The sequence below is a fragment of the Culex quinquefasciatus genome, chromosome 2, assembly GCF_015732765.1.
Source record: "Culex quinquefasciatus strain JHB chromosome 2, VPISU_Cqui_1.0_pri_paternal, whole genome shotgun sequence".
Taxonomy (NCBI): domain Eukaryota; kingdom Metazoa; phylum Arthropoda; class Insecta; order Diptera; family Culicidae; genus Culex; species Culex quinquefasciatus.
The window spans coordinates 29,022,858-29,040,479 of record NC_051862.1 but is presented as its reverse complement, the minus strand read 5'-3'; the positions used below and the strand labels follow the sequence as shown (position 1 = coordinate 29,040,479).

General features: G+C 36.3%; 1 protein-coding gene across 1 annotated transcript; it reads left to right on the top strand.

Moving 5' to 3' along the window:
* The first annotated feature begins 6,806 nt into the window (after positions 1 to 6,806).
* LOC119767436 (protein RER1) lies at positions 6,807 to 9,014 on the top strand. Its single transcript, XM_038256036.1, has 3 exons — positions 6,807 to 7,215; positions 7,278 to 7,814; positions 7,872 to 9,014. The coding sequence occupies exons 2-3, from the start codon at positions 7,329 to 7,331 to the stop codon at positions 7,953 to 7,955; spliced, it is 570 nt and encodes a 189-aa protein (XP_038111964.1). The 5' UTR covers positions 6,807 to 7,215; positions 7,278 to 7,328; the 3' UTR covers positions 7,956 to 9,014.
* The last annotated feature ends 8,608 nt before the right edge of the window (positions 9,015 to 17,622 follow it).

Genomic DNA, 17,622 nt, shown 5'->3' with positions numbered 1-17,622 from the left:
GTTTTTTAGGAAATTTTAAACGACAAATGTTTGTTTGGAAATATAGTGATCTTAAATTTGGTACTAAGTCCCCGATTTTAAACCAATAGTTGAAATTTTGTAAAATAAGTTGTTATTCAAATTTTGTAAAATAAGTTGTTATTCAAACTTCAGGACGATTTTCAACACAAGCGATGTTGAGTTTTTTTTCAATATTTCAGTTTTGATCATAAAAATATTACCTATGTTAGTGAATTTTTAGTGAAGTCCACGATTCACAAGCAACCTTGAATTTAATATTTCAAGCATCGGTGATGGCTCCTGTGTGTTTGAGAGTGTGACTGAGTTTATGTTTAATGCATGTCTACATCCGCGTAATTGGAATATGCGCACACGCCTTGCAGGATTATTCGTGTTTCGAGCGTCATTTTTTCAGTTATAGGTGTTTTTGTGCTTCGGGTTAAATTGTGCAATTATTTTTCAAATAAGGTGTTAAATTTTTAAGGTGAAAAACTCATTTCTATAAAATCGTTTATCGAAAGACACCCTGATATTTAGGATAGACCATTAGTGCGTGTTTTGAATTTTTATTCGATTGTGAGTAGCGGGAACTCGCGGTTACTCTGCAACGTGTTTTTCGGAGCCTTTTATTTGATATGTTATTTTCCATAAGTCCTCCTTTTATCATCGTTGATCAGAAGGCACGCCGCCGGTTTAGTTCCTTTTATTTATTGTTTTAATTTCATTACTTGGTGTCCTTGGGTGAGTGGTTATTATAATTAAATAATGGCATCATAAGTGGAGTAGTGCGGTGCCTGTGTGGACGCGCAGTCCTGTTTTTTTTCGTGTTATTTTCCATCTCTTTTGTGTCGCTTTTTGTGTACATGGGGTGATTGGATTTCTTCTGATTCGTGTTGTTTTCATCTCTTTTGTGTCGCTGTTTGTGTGCATGGGGTGATTGGTCTTCTTCTTCTTTTTTTCTTTATTTTTAGTTCGCGCGTTCGTTGGCCAATGAGTTTATTTTTGTTCTCTTTACATAGTTTTCGATAGAAACGATCCGAATTCTTTTTTTTCGAGACAAGCAAGTCGTATTGCTGGATTAAGTCCTTTCTATATCATCGATGATCGGAAGGCACGCCGACGAATATGTTTTAAGGCTTATGATATAAAATCATTTTAATGAATAAAGCCCTTCTTACATCACCGTTGATCGGAAGGCACGCCGACGAAGAATTTCTGGAGGATCGCGGTCGAATTAATACTATATTTAAAATTCTAGATAGCTATCTTTCGGATTCGATTGTGAGTAGCGGGACTTCGCGGTTACTATGCAACGTGTTTTTGGAGTCTTTTATATTTTAAATTTATAAGTCCTTCTTTTATCATCGTTGATAGGAAGGCACGCCGCCGGTTAAGTTCGTTTAAGTTATTGTTTTAATTTCATTACAATCGGTTACGTGGTGTCCTGTTTTCTTTTCGTTTATATTCGTTGATCGTAATAATTTATTCCAACTGGCATCTTTAGTATTAACTCATCTACTATTTTTGACATTTGCTCGCGTTATCTTAATTGTACCAACAGTAAAAATATACTGATAAGTCCAGCCCATAGCACTACCGCTCGGTTGGCACGCGTTCGATTAAAACAAACTTTTTAAATAATCAATTATTTATCTTTCCGCAGCCGGCTGCCTAAGATTTAAAATTTCAACCGATAAACAAAATGCTCATGGTCACATCACTGCCACTCGTGAATCCTGACCTCATACCCATCTACTAACCCCCTCAAAACTCATGTGATACTTTGTCGGAGAAGCAGTCGATTGGGCGGTCTCTATCACTCAAGTATCGGACTAACATTCCCATCCACTTCCCCGTGACCCTACCACTGGTCGTGGCCGGCGCCGGTATTGATCAGCATGATAGGGGCCTTTGAGAAGTTGCGAAGCGAGGAAAGATAGCACCCACTTATCTTCCACGGCTCGTGGATGTAACTTCTGGAGGTCCTGGTCAATAACGGAGTAGCAACTGCGGGTGGGCACCTATGCTTATGCTTATGCTTATGCTTTTAGATTTTTATCGATTATCCTTTCTTCTGATGTATTTCCTAACACATTTTTACAAAACCATTTCTTTCTTCTCTCATTTTTTTCACTTGTTCGCTATGGTGCCATACACATTTTTATGAATGTATCTCTCCACTCTTTTCATTTTAATTTTTTTCTTGCCTTTACCAGGCATTCCCTTTCAGTGTGTGTTCACCAGTCGTTGCGCCCTTTAGTTATTTCACAAGCCAGAAGGGCCTTTCAGTGAGAGATCACAAGCCGTTGATGTCTTCCGTTGTGCTCACAAGCCAGACAGGCCTTTCAGTGAGTGTTCACCAGTCGTTGCGGCCTATTCAGCGAGTTCACAAGCCGGAAGGGCCTTTCAGTGAGAGCTCACAAGCCGTTGTTGAATCGTTGCGGCCTATTCAGTGAGTTCACAAGCCGGGAGGGCCTTTCAGTGAGAGCTCACAAGCCGTTGTTGAATCGTTGCGGCCTATTCAGCGAGTTCACAAGCCGGAAGGGCCTTTCAGTGAGAGCTCACAAGCCGTTGTTGAATCGTTGCGGCCTATTCAGCGAGTTCACAAGCCGGAAGGGCCTTTCAGTGAGAGCTCACAAGCCGTTGTTGAATCGTTGCGGCCTATTCAGCGAGTTCACAAGCCGGAAGGGCCTTTCAGTGAGAGCTCACAAGCCGTTGTTGAATCGTTGCGGCCTATTCAGTGAGTTCACAAGCCAGAAGGGCCTTTCAGTGAGAGCTCACAAGCCGTTGTTGAATCGTTGCGGCCTATTCAGCGAGTTCACAAGCCGGAAGGGCCTTTCAGTGAGAGCTCACAAGCCGTTGTTGAATCGTCGCGGCCTATTCAGCGAGTTCACAAGCCGGAAGGGCCTTTCAGTGAGAGCTCACAAGCCGTTGTTGAATCGTTGCGGCCTATTCAGCGAGTTCACAAGCCGGAAGGGCCTTTCAGTGAGAGCTCACAAGCCGTTGTTGAATCGTTGCGGCCTATTCAGCGAGTTCACAAGCCGGAAGGGCCTTTCAGTGAGAGCTCACAAGCCGTTGTTGAATCGTTGCGGCCTATTCAGCGAGTTCACAAGCCGGAAGGGCCTTTCAGTGAGAGCTCACAAGCCATTGTTGAATCGTTGCGGCCTATTCAGTGAGTTCACAAGCCAGAAGGGCCTTTCAGTGAGAGCTCAGAAGCCGTTGTTAAATTGTTGCGGCCTATTCAGCGAGTTCACAAGCCGGAAGGGCCTTTCAGTGAGAGCTCACAAGCCGTTGTTGTCTTCTCGCAAGTTGTTACGTAAACATTCACGAACCCTTCCCCCACAGGCCTTACTGAAGATATTCACAAGCCTCCAATTCTACAAGCCTTTCAGTGAACATCCACAAGCCATATTTACGCCAGGCATAAGTGGACATTCACAAGCCCCTTCACCCTTGCCTTCACCTCAAACTTTCCAGTGAATATCTACAAGCCATCTCCTCTTTCACAACGTCAAACAGTTTCCTTCGACCACTTCCTTATGGTCCTTTCACACCCATTTAATTTTTGTAATTTTCTTCTGTATTCAGCAACCAGGTGCTTTAATTACAAAAAAAGAAGAAACATTTTGTTCATAACTCCTTAAAAATCGTGCGAAACAAAAACCTAACATTCTCAAAAACAAAAGAATATTATTGAGAACAAATGATTTTGTTTGCAGACAAACCACAAAAAGTACAGATATTGAAAATCTGATACCCCTGCCGACCTGTCATTTCTTTCTCCCTCTCACGCAGTTCAATTTTTTTGACTTCTGTCTCCTCGTCACTTTCCCTTCTTCTTGACCACATTCTAACAACAGAACTTTTCACACCACAAGAATGCGTCACCGCCTTCTTTTTAACTCACCTGCAACCGCGCTGAGGGGATGTCGAGAAAAAAAAACACAAGATTACACCAGAAAAGAAATTTTTCTCCTGGCAGGATTCGCCATTGTGGAGACTGTGATTCCCACGTGTCGGGATCTCCAGTGTGGCCGAGACGCCACCAGACTGTTCGACCGCTGCCGAGGGACTGGCTGTGCTGCCGTGCGCTGACAGCTGTGTGTGTTGACGTGCGGAGGCAGGGGGTTGATGTCCCTGCACACATATTGAGATCCATAGACAGGGGGGCGCTATGCGGGCCCACACAGGGTGAAACCCTTCAAAAGGGTATACACTCAACCCCCGGTGGTAGGTCACTTTTTCGTTTGACACTTTTCTAGTTTGTACCCCGTTGGTTGGTCAAAGTCAAACTAAAAAGTGACGAACTGTCACTTTTTACACGGTGCTCACGCACACTTTCAAAACAAACGTTTGATAGTTGAGTGAACTCCGTGTAAAAGGGGTGTCAAACTAAAAAGTGACCCCGTTCGTTTGACAACAGTTGGTGTCAAACCATCGGGTTTTGAGTGTATTGGCGCAGTACCCTTTTAAAAGGGTACCGCAATGGAGCGATGCGCTCACTAGCGACATCTACGAGTCATTTGCAATCTATTTTGACAGTGGCGCCATCTAGCGTCTTGCTCTTTGCCGTATTGATGAGATCCTTTAGTTTTCCAGACTACTCAAGGAACAGGGAGCACCTGATCGAAGTACAAACCGGCGTTTCTTCTCTCCGAGATCAACCGGAAAAGGGGAAAATCGATGGCAGTTTGAGCCACTGGCCTTTTTTTATCAAGCACCACAATAGAGTTATCTAAGCCCGCTCTCACGCACACTTGCACGCCATTTGTTTTGCTGGCTGGTACAAAATTTAACCTCAATCTTTTTCGTATACGTACATGCAATACATGCACACGTAGATAGCTCTATAAGGCTTTCTAGGCCCAGAGAAAAAAATATAATTTAACTCAAAAATGACGAACTCCTCGTCATAGTGTCCTGATGCAAACAATGATCGAGCTGTAGCTGCCACAGCCCTGCGAAGTATGTTGGCTGACATATCGGACAGTCAGTCAAATAAACCAGCTAGAAGTCGCTTGACAAAAAAAAAGCTAGAAAGAGATAGGAAACCTGATGCAAACAAACGTCCAGCTGTCATGTAAACATACTTTGAATGTGTTGGTAAATTTCTGACTAGAAAGCCTAATTGAAACAGAAAACAAAAAGAAACATTCTTAGTAATTTTCAAGACAACGTCGGCTTATTTCCAAACACCGGAACTGTCGCTGTTTCCTTTGGCAGATCCAAGGTTGGTTGGCCAAGAAAAGACGTCCTTAGGTGGGCGTTTCGTATTTCAGCAAGAAAGAAAATAATCTTCAACTATGCTCATCTAATCTAATCTAATCGAACACAAGCGCAGCCAGTCCGAAGAAAGCATCCTGGAAGAACTTGTGGTTAGATTACGCCCCAAGTTCTTTCTTGTCAATAGTAATGTCTGCAGTACATCCGAGTTACCCCGAAAATGTATTGCAAAAATTGCAACTATGCTCATCAATTACTTATTACTGAATTAAGTTAAATTTACTGAAATCTGCACTACTGAAATTTTCAGTAAATGAAATCTTACTGAAATTTCAGCAAACTTTGAAAGCTCCATACAAATTTTAACTGATGTTCAGCGAAAAACTAACTGATGATTTCAGTAGTGCAGTTTTCAGTAAATATTAACTGAAAACGAACATCAGAATTTGCTGTGTAGGGTTTTGAAAATATTCAGTATTTATTCTTAAACCAGGATAAACAGTGACCGCGCGGCCATTCTTGGCATCGAGCGCAGTCCAACGAGTCCAACCGATCGTCCCGTTGAAGAGGTACAGAGGTTAGGCCAAATGTTTCAGCTTGTCCAGGTTCTTTCGGGTCAGATGCTGGACAGGTTATTCGTCGGTGTCCGGAGAACCGGGCCTCAAACTAAACTTATAAAGCCGGGACATTTCCGGAAAACTCAAGTTCTGACATGTCCAAAAAAAACAAAACGAAATTCTTATTTCTACATGCAGGGCTGCGCTGGCGTTATTTTCAACTAATAGAGATACACTTTTTACAGGGTAAACCCAGCGAGGTGCAGCCAAAGGGTAGTTTTCACCCTTCTAAAGGATATAATGTTCTCTTTTGCTCAAATACCCTTTAAAAGGATACTTTTAACCCTTTCAACCGATAATTTTAATTTTGAGTGAAGGATGGCTAATTTAGGGTTCCGATCTGTAAAACTAGTTCTGGCGAAGGTTCTGGAGGAGGCGGCAACAAGAAAACCTGCTACAACTTTGAATCGAATGTAGCGGCAGGTTGCTTCCGGTTGCAATGAGTCCGAGAAATGGCATTACGCACGCAGCACCAAATCTAAGTGCGCCGATCGAAAAATGAGTGTACTGGGAGGGCCCAGTCACGATTCTAGCAGAGTTCTCAAAAAGCTGGATATTCTAACAGCATTCTAGAAGAAATGTTCCACCGTTCTAGCAGGATTCTGGCAGTAGCAGCTCTGCTAGAATACTTCGTGACTGGGCGTGCGTAATATACACACAAAGTGAACTTGAAAAAAGAATAGGGATACTTCTGATTTTGAGTGTACACTGTAACTAAAAATCGCACTATGCTGAGTTCGTTTTCGCACTTTTTCATACGATTTTTTCAGTTCGACTGCGATTATACAAAAAAGTGTAATCGCAGTTGAACTGAAAAAATCGTATGAAAAAGTGCGAAAACGAACTCAGCAAAGTGCGATTTTCAGTTACAGTGTAGGGCTATAACTCAAATTTTTTAACCGTGTAGCGAACGCTCTCCACAATTTATACCAGTTCTGACACCTTGACGTTATACCACTTTCCCCGAAATCGGATGACAGATTGACGTGGTGTCGCGACGACGACGACGACGGATTGATTAGATTTTGATGGTGGCTGACCGCAGCAGCAAAAGCGAGAAGTTTTCCTTTTTTTCAATTTCCCCACCAGGCATCCGCGTCGTTCCGGGAGTCCAGAGGTCCCGGCGGTGGGAATCCGTCGTGCCGTATTTGGGTCGTTTGAAAGCCGGGACTTTCAAGTCGTCTACCAAAAGAAGTGGAGTCGGAGGAAGAGGAGACAAAAATCGTGAGGCAACCCGCAAATAATGGTGCAATTTAGGTTTATCTAGGCCAGAAGAAGTTCTTTTTTTCTGTCGCTTATCTTTCTCCTCTTTTGGGTTTGTCAACTCAATTCTGAAGAGTTGGAGATTTTTTTGTTTTGTGCGAAAAAAATAAGGGTGAGTAATTTTTGTTTGTTTCTTGAAAAAGTGTTTATTCAAGTGGTTCCATTTCTTTGCAGGGTTTGGCTAATTGGATTTGCCCTCGAGGGGAAGAGTGTGAGTGAGTGGACATGATGAACGAAGAGGTCGCGCCGAGCCGGAATGTGGTGTCGCAGTTCTTCAAACGGATCTCGCAGCTGTATCAGTTGCAGCTGGACCGGTGGACGCCGCACACCCGGATGCGCTGGGCTGGGGCGATCGTGCTAGTGCTGGCCTTCCTGCTGCGCGTCTTCACCAAACAGGGCTGGTACATTGTGACGTACGCGCTCGGGATCTACCACCTCAACCTGTTTATCGCGTTCCTCACGCCCAAGATCGATCCGGCCCTGGATCTGGACGACGACGGCGGCCCGGAGCTGCCGACGCGCTCGAACGAGGAGTTCCGGCCGTTTATCCGGCGGCTGCCCGAGTTCAAGTTCTGGTACGCCATCTCCAAGAGCACCGTCATTGGCATCGTGTGCACCTTCTTTGACGCGTTCAACGTGCCCGTGTTCTGGCCCATCCTGGTCATGTACTTTATCACGCTGTTCTGCATCACCATGAAGCGGCAGATCAAGGTAGGACCTTTTTAATAACCCGCCGGAATCGCTCTAACCGTCCTTTTCTCCTTTCAGCACATGATCAAGTACCGGTACCTGCCGTTCACCCACAGTAAGCCCCGCTACCAGGCCGTCCCGACGGCGGACGCCAGCAAGTGACAATTAAAAGCACAAACCTTGCCATCATCGTCGTCACCACTATCGTCCGGAGCAGCAGCCGTGGCAGTACCCAACTCCGCTTCCGCGGCGGCTGCCGCCGAAGTCCACGGCCAACCGTCGGCCGGAGCTAGTCTACCACCGCTGATTTCGACCGTTTGAGAACCGCGAACAGAAATGAATGAACGAAAAGTGCTTCTTGGAACCTGTGTGTAATTTTTGAGTTCACACCCCCTTTTTACGTTTCAATTGAGCTTATATTTGAGTTTTTTTTGTTCAGTTCTGGGGCAGATTAGAGCAGGAGACGCAATTTGACGATAGAGAAAAAAGTGATGCAAAGACCACCATCCGGGCATTGATTTGTGCTTACGTCGTAGTTTAAAAAAAGATGTGTTTTTTTTTATAATACTATTATATTCGAAAAGCTTAAAATCTACAACCTTCAAAACCAAAATTTTTCTGTAGTTCTATTTCATCAACGAAACCATTTTCGTGTACAGAGCCGAAAGTTTACTAATTCTTAAGTAAAGCTATTATTATTTGTATTCTCTTTTCTTCGCCCTTCTTTAGTTGATTAATCCGTAGGTGAATTAAACGTTGAGCTAGTTTTTAAAATTATTTTCCCACTTTTAACCAACCAATTTCAACTGTGTGTTTATCGAACCTAAGTAGCGAAAAATTAAAGTTAATTTTCACGCAAGTCACACACTCCAGCAGTAAGTCAACCACCGACTCTCGAGGATTCCGCGAAAGATGAGAAGCGAATGTGACGAAAATGTGAGTGCGAGAACGAAAATAAGTAATTAGTAACAAAAACAAGCAAAAATTTGCATCCTACCTAAGTTATCACAGCAAAAGAAATAACAAAAAAACAAACAAACTGGCATCCCTATCTGTACTTGGTGGAAGGAGGAAGAAATATACACACTAAACAAACACACATACACACACACACGTGGGATAGATTAAAAAAACGGGAGGATTGAGAGAAAGGAGAAAATACCGACAGCATTGTAATAAGAAAACACTTGGATAACCAAATAAATATTAAAAAAGTGGTAATTTGAACGCGTTTTACTTGCTGGGTTAGAAAGCCCAACGTTATTGTTTTCTCAGAATCTCAGGGTGGCAACTCAACTCGGCAAATTGTGAATAACGAAAAAAACGAAGTACCAACCACTAGTATCTTCCTTTTTATCTACAACGACTTCGCCGCCCTGGGCTCCTAAGTGTATGAAAAGTATGGCACGAAGCGACGGCGTCAAATACAGGGTTGTTACGGACGGCGCGGATGGCGCGAATCGCGCGGATCTGGCGCGGATTTGCTGGCTAATTTTGCCAAGGCGCGAATTTCGCGCGGATAGCAGTTTTGATAAACAAAATAATTGCGAACGATAGAATTTCTTTCAATTCACAAAGGAAAATATTATAAAAAGTTTTTAATGAAGAAAATTTTCTTCTGAAAATTATTGATTTTATTTGTTAGTACGAAACATCGAAATAATCTTCAAGAAGCGATTTTTTTAAACATATTGAGATTTGTTTTATAAATTTAACATAACATTACAACTCATTATTTTTAAAACATCTGCTGAACAATTCATATTAATAACAATTTTATTAAAATCAAAATAACAAAATTCGAAAAATACAGAACTTCAAAAATTTGAAGCTATGAAACTTTTTAGATTTTCTATGTTTTATATTGAAAAAACTGAAAAAAATTGAAAATTTTAAATTTTTGGTTTATTGAAAAAATGAAAAATTCTGTTGCCACCCTGATTCAGGTAGAATTTATTCTACTCCCAATTATCACAACATGACGAAATTCACTTAGCAATCTGATAAAATATCCGTCAAAAAGCGAAATGTAACGTTAACATAAAAAAAAGAAATCTGGAATTCAACAATTTGAAATTTCAGAATTTACATATTCAAATAATAAAAAAAAATATAGAATTCATAATTTGAAAAAACCTAAAAAGTACGAATTATTAAATTGAAAAATTACGAAAATGGAGGGCGCGGTGGTTAGCGGCTTCGGCTGCCGATCCCTAAGTTGCTATGGGGCTGCGGGTTCGATTCCCACCTTATCCTTCAGGAGCTTTTCGTTCAATGTTTGTCTCGTTTAATATTAGTGTTCAGTCTGCAAAGACGGTGTGATTGTCTTTAAATTATTAAATTATTAAATTATTGAATTATTATATTATTAAATTATTGAATTATTATATTATTAAATTATTAAATTATAAAATTATAAAATTATTAAATTGTTACATTATTAAATTATTAAATTATTAAATTATTAAATTATTAAATTATTAAATTATTAAATTATTAAATAATTAAATTAATTAAATTATTAAATTATTAAATTATTAAATCATTAAATTATTAAATTATTAAATTATTAAATTATTAAATTATTAAATTATTAAATAATTAAATTATTAATTTATTAAATTATTAAATTATTAAAATATTAAATTATCAAATTATTTGATTATTTAATTATTTAATTATTTAATTATTTAATTATTTAATTACTTAATTATTTAATTACTTAATTATTTAATTATTTAATTATTGAATTATTTAATTATTAAATTATTAAATTATTTAATCATTTAATTATTTAATTATTTAATTATTTAATTATTTAATTATTTAATTATTTAATTATTAAATAAATTATTACATTATTTAATTATTAAATTGTTAAATTATTAAATTATAAATTTAATCAATTATAAAATTATTGAATTTTATTTTTTTGCCATTTACTTAGTTCGGATTATTTTCAGAGTCATATTTTAGTTTGGAGAAATTTAGAGAAGAAAATAATAGTAATTTTGTGTTTCATTTTTCCAGATTAAAATTTTGGCGAGAATTATCAAGTACAAAATTGCTAGATTTTATAATTTGGTGATTTATTTTGTGGTTTTAAATTTTTGAATTTAATTTTTTTTCTGAATTTGTTTTAAAAGCAACGATATTTAAAGCATTACAAAAAATTCTAATATTGTTTCAGAAATGCCAAAAAAGGTTCAACTTGGTGCAGGTGGGATATGAATCCACATCTGATCAACGGTACTGATTCAAATGCTTTCTCAATCAAAATCAAACCATCCATATTAACGACCCCCGGGTCTTTTGTGGTCTCTATTGCAAGTTTCTGTTCGAACCTAGGAGTCCTAAGGCTTGAATGGGGAGAGCACCCAAACCTCTTTTTACTCCAAGGAACCTTCCACCCCAGTGTTTGAACTGACGACCTTTGGATTGCGAGTCCAACCGCCGTCAGCGATTCCACCGGAGTAGGCTTGGTTTGGTGTGTTGTGTGTACTTATGGCATGGAGACGACTCCTACACCTGGAATGACTTAACGGCCTAACAAACCAAGGCCGGGACCGATATTTTACTTCCTCATCCGATGGAAGGTTGCAGCAGATGGGAATCGAACCCAGAATCATCCGCTTACAAAGCGGACAGCGTAACCATTCGGCCACGCACTGCCACTTATGCTTTCTGTATTATTCTTTTTTCGTTTGAAATTTCATTCATTATATTACTCTCTTCTATGTTTGTCACGATTTTTTATATGGCGCGGATTTCGCGCGGATTGGGTTTTGGGGTCGGCGCGGATCTGGCGCGGATTTTTTTCGACTTTTCCGTAACAACCCTGCAAATACCCATATTTACACAAAAATTTTTAGAGCGCCCGCCGCGGGTTTCTAACCTGCAACCTCTGGATTGTGAGTCCAATGCGCGGTCTGATTGATCCACGCGGGCGGGAAATTTCGTTTTAAAAAATGGGAAAAGTGACTAACATTTCAAAAGGGCGTAATATTGAATGTTTGGCCCTTTGAAATGTTAAGTCTTGATTTAAAATTCTTGAAAATATTTTTTTCGAAAAGATCGGAAATTTCACGAATGTTTTATGTTTTAACATCGTAAATCGGACCTATAGTTGCTGAGATATCGACATAAGAAAATGGTGGGTTGTTTGGGTGAGACTAAGAAAACATCAATTTTCCTGTTTTTTAACCTTTGCGCGGCAACTAAGGGTCGTATCAACAAAGTCCGAAAAAGCAAAATATAGAGAATTTTCTCAGCTTTTCAAACATATTTTTTCAAAAATAGACACCAAATCGATCAAAAATGACTTCAAAAGATACAGATTTTTGAATTTTCACATATCATTTTTGTATGGACAGCTGCCAAATTTGTATGGAAAATTATATGGACAAACTAATGATGCAAAATGGCTTCTTTGGGCATACCGAATGCACCAAAAAAGTTTCAGCCGGATTAAAAAATACAAAAAAATCGAATGACCGAAATCTCAGAGAATTGCTCACTTCTGAAACGTAGATTGTGGATCACTAAATTCCAACGGTCCATTTTCAACGCATTCAAATATCTCTTGCCTCTGTAGTATTTTAGTCTCGTTTATGATTACATTTTCATAGTTATGAACTTAAAACATTTATAATAATTTATACATAGTATTCTTTTACAACACTGATATATTGGCCAAGTCTGAAAATAATCGAGTACAGTTCAGACTCCATTATCCGAATCCTTAAGTTTTGCTTAAATTTTTCACTCGAAAAGTTAATTGTTTTTAAATTTTAATATTATTAAACATTAGCTTTCAGTTTTTTTAAATTTGCTCGTTTCAAATATTTTTCAAAGTTTATTTCGTTTTGAAATTTTAAAATTTTAATGTTATGAAGTTTGAAATGTTTAATTTTTTATTACCAAGATTTTTTTGTGTTGCAAATTTTCATATTTTTAATTTTTGATTGATTGTTTGATTCAATTTTTATAGAATTGAAACCGACCTGAGTATTTCTCCATCAAACCCGGAAATGGATTTTACTTATATTAACTTTGTAGGGGCCTTCCCTATGACCAAAGAAGTAATTTTGTGAAATTGATTCACCCATTAAAGTCGTCTTACAATGTTGGCAGCTGTTCATACAAAATGGTACGTAACATTCGTAAATCTGTAATTTTTGAAGGACTTTTTGATTAATTTGGTAGCCGGCCTACGGATATTGGATTGGTTAAAAACACACTTTTTGATTAATTTGGTGTCTTCGGCAAAGTTGTAGCTATAGATGAGGACTATTTAGAAACACGTTACTTAATCCACCTTTAGGTGGTTGGTGCCTTCCTCTCAGTTATAGAGTGATTCCAACCCCCCCTAAAGTTTCCACATGGTTTATGGATCGCCCCTAACGTGATCGCAGCACCAAAGAGGTCCTAATAAAAATAAGTGATGAGTTAAAAAAAAACAGACTTCCTACAGACTTTTTGTCAAGATTGTACATACACCGGAGAAATAGATTGAGATTATGTCAATTCAAAACAATTTTCAAACTGCTTGTAATTTTAGATAGGTAAGTCAGATCTTGAAAATTCTTAATCCACAAGAAAGGTCATTTCAGAACCCTTCTAAAAATATATAATATGGCAGGTTTTCATGCAAAAACCCCCCTCTTTTGCAAATTTTTGAAATTTATATTCAGCAGTTTTTAAGCATAACATTTGATGCGCTTTACTAAATTTTAAAAATTTCAATATGGACTTATGGGACCCCAAAACGAATCGAATGAGGCCAATACGGTCCAAATCGGCTCAGTCAGTGACGAGATATTCCAGTGACATTGATTCGGTACACGCAGAAAAATGTTTTGTAGAATCAGCCTGTACGAGGTTTGTTTCAACAAAAATTTTGTTGAATATTACAACGCCGATTTTGCGTTGAAACAAACCTTGATTTTCTCAATTCCACAAAAATCATTTGTTGTTTTGAAAAAGTTGCTTCGACGTTTAGCGTTGATTCAACAAAAATCTAGATTTTCAAATCAACAAAATGTTTTGTTGATTCAAATATGCCTTATTTTTCTGCGTGTACACATGTCTACATACAGCCAAACACACAGACATTTGCTCAGCTGGTGATTCTGAGTCGATATGTACAAATGAAGGTAGGTATAGGAGGTCTAACTAAAAAGTTCATTTTTCGAGTGATTTTACAGCCTTTCCTCAATGAGGTGAGGAGGGCAAAAAGGTTAAATAAAAATCAGAAAAAAATCCGTGCACCTATTTTTCATAACAGTCACTCTCTATATACGTGTAAAACAGTAAAACATGAACTTTTTGGATGTTCCGGATTGCCCGAACCGGTAGGTCAACTGGCTCTGACATTAATATTTGTGGTGAAAGTATAGGACTGGTTGGTTGAAATTTTCCGGAGATACAGGTCGGCAAAGTTGGGGTCTCAAAATATATTTTTCGGTTGTAGCAGATTCCTGCTTGCCACAGTGACCAGTGACCGTTCCAGGTTTCCAAGTGTTTCCAGGTCGATTTCGGAAATGGGACATTCAAAGCTTTCATTTGAGACCATGAGAACCAGATTTGGTCAAAAACTAGATTTTTGGTGATATTCTAAAGTTTGGGGTCGAAAAGGTCCCCAATACCTTACCTGTGATTTTTTTTAACACCAAGCAGCGATGGAATAATCATCATCAAAAGAAAATCTTTGGATGATCATCAAGGAAAAAATCCGAAAGGAGCATGGCTCTCCTCTCTCGCACGAAAGATCGGTAAAAGAATCTTAAAAAATCATCATCTTGATCTTGAGCAAGTGTAACGTCACACGTCAAAAAATGACCTGTCACATTTTGTGTAGATGGGCAACGTGTGTAAACAAAGTGAAATACAGAATTTTAAGTGGTGCTGACAAGGAAATTCACAAAAAATCATCAACAGAATGATTTTCTTAGCGAAATTCGGGAGCGATTTTCTTTTGCTTGATTTGCCTCCTCTCTCTTTCGCGGGTGAAGAAAGCTCGCAAGCAAAATTGATTTTATTTTGCGATTATTCCATCCCTGATACCAAGGGAAGGTTAAGCATAATTTTACCAATTTAAAAATATAAGTGCATTTTTCACTTCGGTGTACAGCACGCAATGTTCTTTTTTCGTTACCAAAAATGTCAGAACTTTTATTTTGATTTGATTTGATGTGATAACCAACAGGGCCACAAGGATGACCTATGTAGCGGTTGCCTAGAATTACAGTCGCTCAGACCTAAAGGAAGCATCTTCAAATTACTGCCGTATAAAGGGCCAAAAGGGGATGGTTGGACGCGAACAAGCAAAATCACTCACGGTGTCCTCAGGGGAAGAGAATCTCCATCCGACAGTAACCTCCAATAACTCCGAAAAAAAAAAGTCTGACAAAGCTGAAAAACAGGGCTCGCACCCTGTTATAAGCCTAAAAGGGCGCGGCAGACAGCTGGAGACTGACAGAGGTCAATAGATTTAGTAATTGTACAATCCTTAAGAATTGTACAATCAATTATAATTATCTATTTCCCCCTTGTAATATAGTTTTGGTCTTGCACTATTCACATCCAGTCTCCGCCACTACTTGTGTTAAACAGTTTAATATTAGAAAACCAATAATTAAAATTTATTGAATTTTGAAACTACTTGATTTTAAAATTTAAGAATTATGGAATAGCTATTTTTTTAAAATTATTGATTATGACTTTTATATAAATTTAAAAATAAAAATTTGAGAATTGTTGATTTAGAAGTTTAAAAGCATTAATTTAAAAATGTTTAAGAGTTGGAATTTTTAAGTTACTAAATTTTATGAAACCAATTAAGTTTGCAAAATTTGAAATTAATAAATTTAAAAAAGTTTTGAAGTTTTGAGTTTTTAAATTTAGAATTGTAGAATTGGAAAAGTTATGGTACTACACACAATTTAAAAAATCTATGAATTTATGAAAAAATAATTCGATCTGTGGTCTCAAAATTCAAAATGTGCAAAAAATCTGAGAAATGTTTGAAGGAAATTTTGCAATGGCCTATACAATCACAAAATAAAAAAAAAAAACAATCACAAAATATTTTTTTTTTTAATTTTAGAAAGTTAATTTTGACATTTATAAATTTATGTTGTTTTAAAACTTTTTGAGCTATAGAATTTTAGAATTTCAAGTCTGGAGTACTTTTTTCAAAAAGACCTATTGGGACCGCGGGAATTAATTATTTTAAATCTTATAATTTAAAGATTTAAAAAATTAGAAATTTCGCAATTTTTTATTTGTAGATTTAAATTTTTATGTATTTTTTTAAATAAAATATTTAAATATTAGAATATTTTTTTATTGTTTACAATGTTATCTTTTTATAACTTCTGAAAAATTTAAACTTTTTTTAAAAATTCTAATTTTTTTAAATTTCATATTTTTAAAAGGATTAAGATTTTTTTTTTTTTGATTTTCATAAGTTTTAGAATTTTCATAATATTTAGAATTTGTAGAATTTTTAGGATTTTTACAATTTTAAGGTTTTTTCAGATTTTTTTTTTTAATTTTAGAAGTTTTAGAATTTTTGAAACTTTTACAATTATTTATATGTTTTAAAAATTTAAATTTTTAAAAAATATTCGTTTTTTTTATTTTTTGAATTTTTTACATTTTTAGAATTTTTACATACTTAAAATTTTTACATTTTTAGGATATTTATATCTTTAAAATTTTTAGAACATTTAAAATATTTAGAATTTTTAAGATTTTTTAAAACCTTGGGGTGGTTACAACTTTTCCAAAATCAAATCCGCGAAATCCGCGCCGAGCTTTTTCAAATCCGTGAAATCTGCACCATCGCTGACTAAATCCGCTCCAAATCCGTGAAAACCACGAAAATCGCGAAAGTGTAACCACCCTGAAAATCTTTAGAATTTTTAAAACCTTTTAATTTTTTAGAATTATTTATTTTTTTTAATGTTCAGAACTTTTAATTTTTCTTTTTTAAGTTTTCAAAATTTTTGAAATGTTTAGAATTTTTTAAAATTATGAAGTCTTTTAAATTTTTGGAATAATTAGAATTAAAAACCAATTCTTTGGAATTTTAGAACTTTTTATTTTTAGAATGTTTTTAGTTAAATTTTTCAATTTAAGATTATTTTTAAATTTTATTATAATTTTTTAAATTTTATTTTTTTATTTTTGTTTTTGTTTAATTTTTAGACTTTTTTAAATTTTTAGTTTTTTTGAGTTTTAGAATTTATGAATTTTGTAAAAATTTTAGAACTGATAGAATTTTCCATTTTTTTTAAGTTTCTGAATTTTGACTTTTTTAATTTTTTGAAAATTAATTTTCGATTTTTTTTTCATTTTTAAGTTTTATATAATAATTGTATTCTATGTGTAGTCTATGTGAAATATTTATGGAGAGCGACTTAGGGTCGCTACATTTGGAATTTTAAAATTCGATATTTAAAAAAATTTAATCTTTTAGATCAGCGATTCTCAACCTTCTTCTAGGCTGGTACCTCCTGCCATGTAAATCAAGTAGGCTCGGTACCCCCGTTGAGAATCGCTGTTTTAGATTTTCGAAATTATTATAAATTGAAAAAAATCTTCAGAACTGTTGGATGATTTTCATTTTCAAATGTTTTAAAATTTTTAGATCTTTTTACATTTTTAGATTTTTTAAAATTTTATAATTTTCAGAATTTTGAATTTTTTAAATTTTAAAAAATTTCTGAATTTTAAAGAATTTTGAATGTTTTAGATTTTTAAGAAATTTATTCACCTTTATATATAAATATTTAGATTTTTAAAACTTTTAGATTTTTAGGAT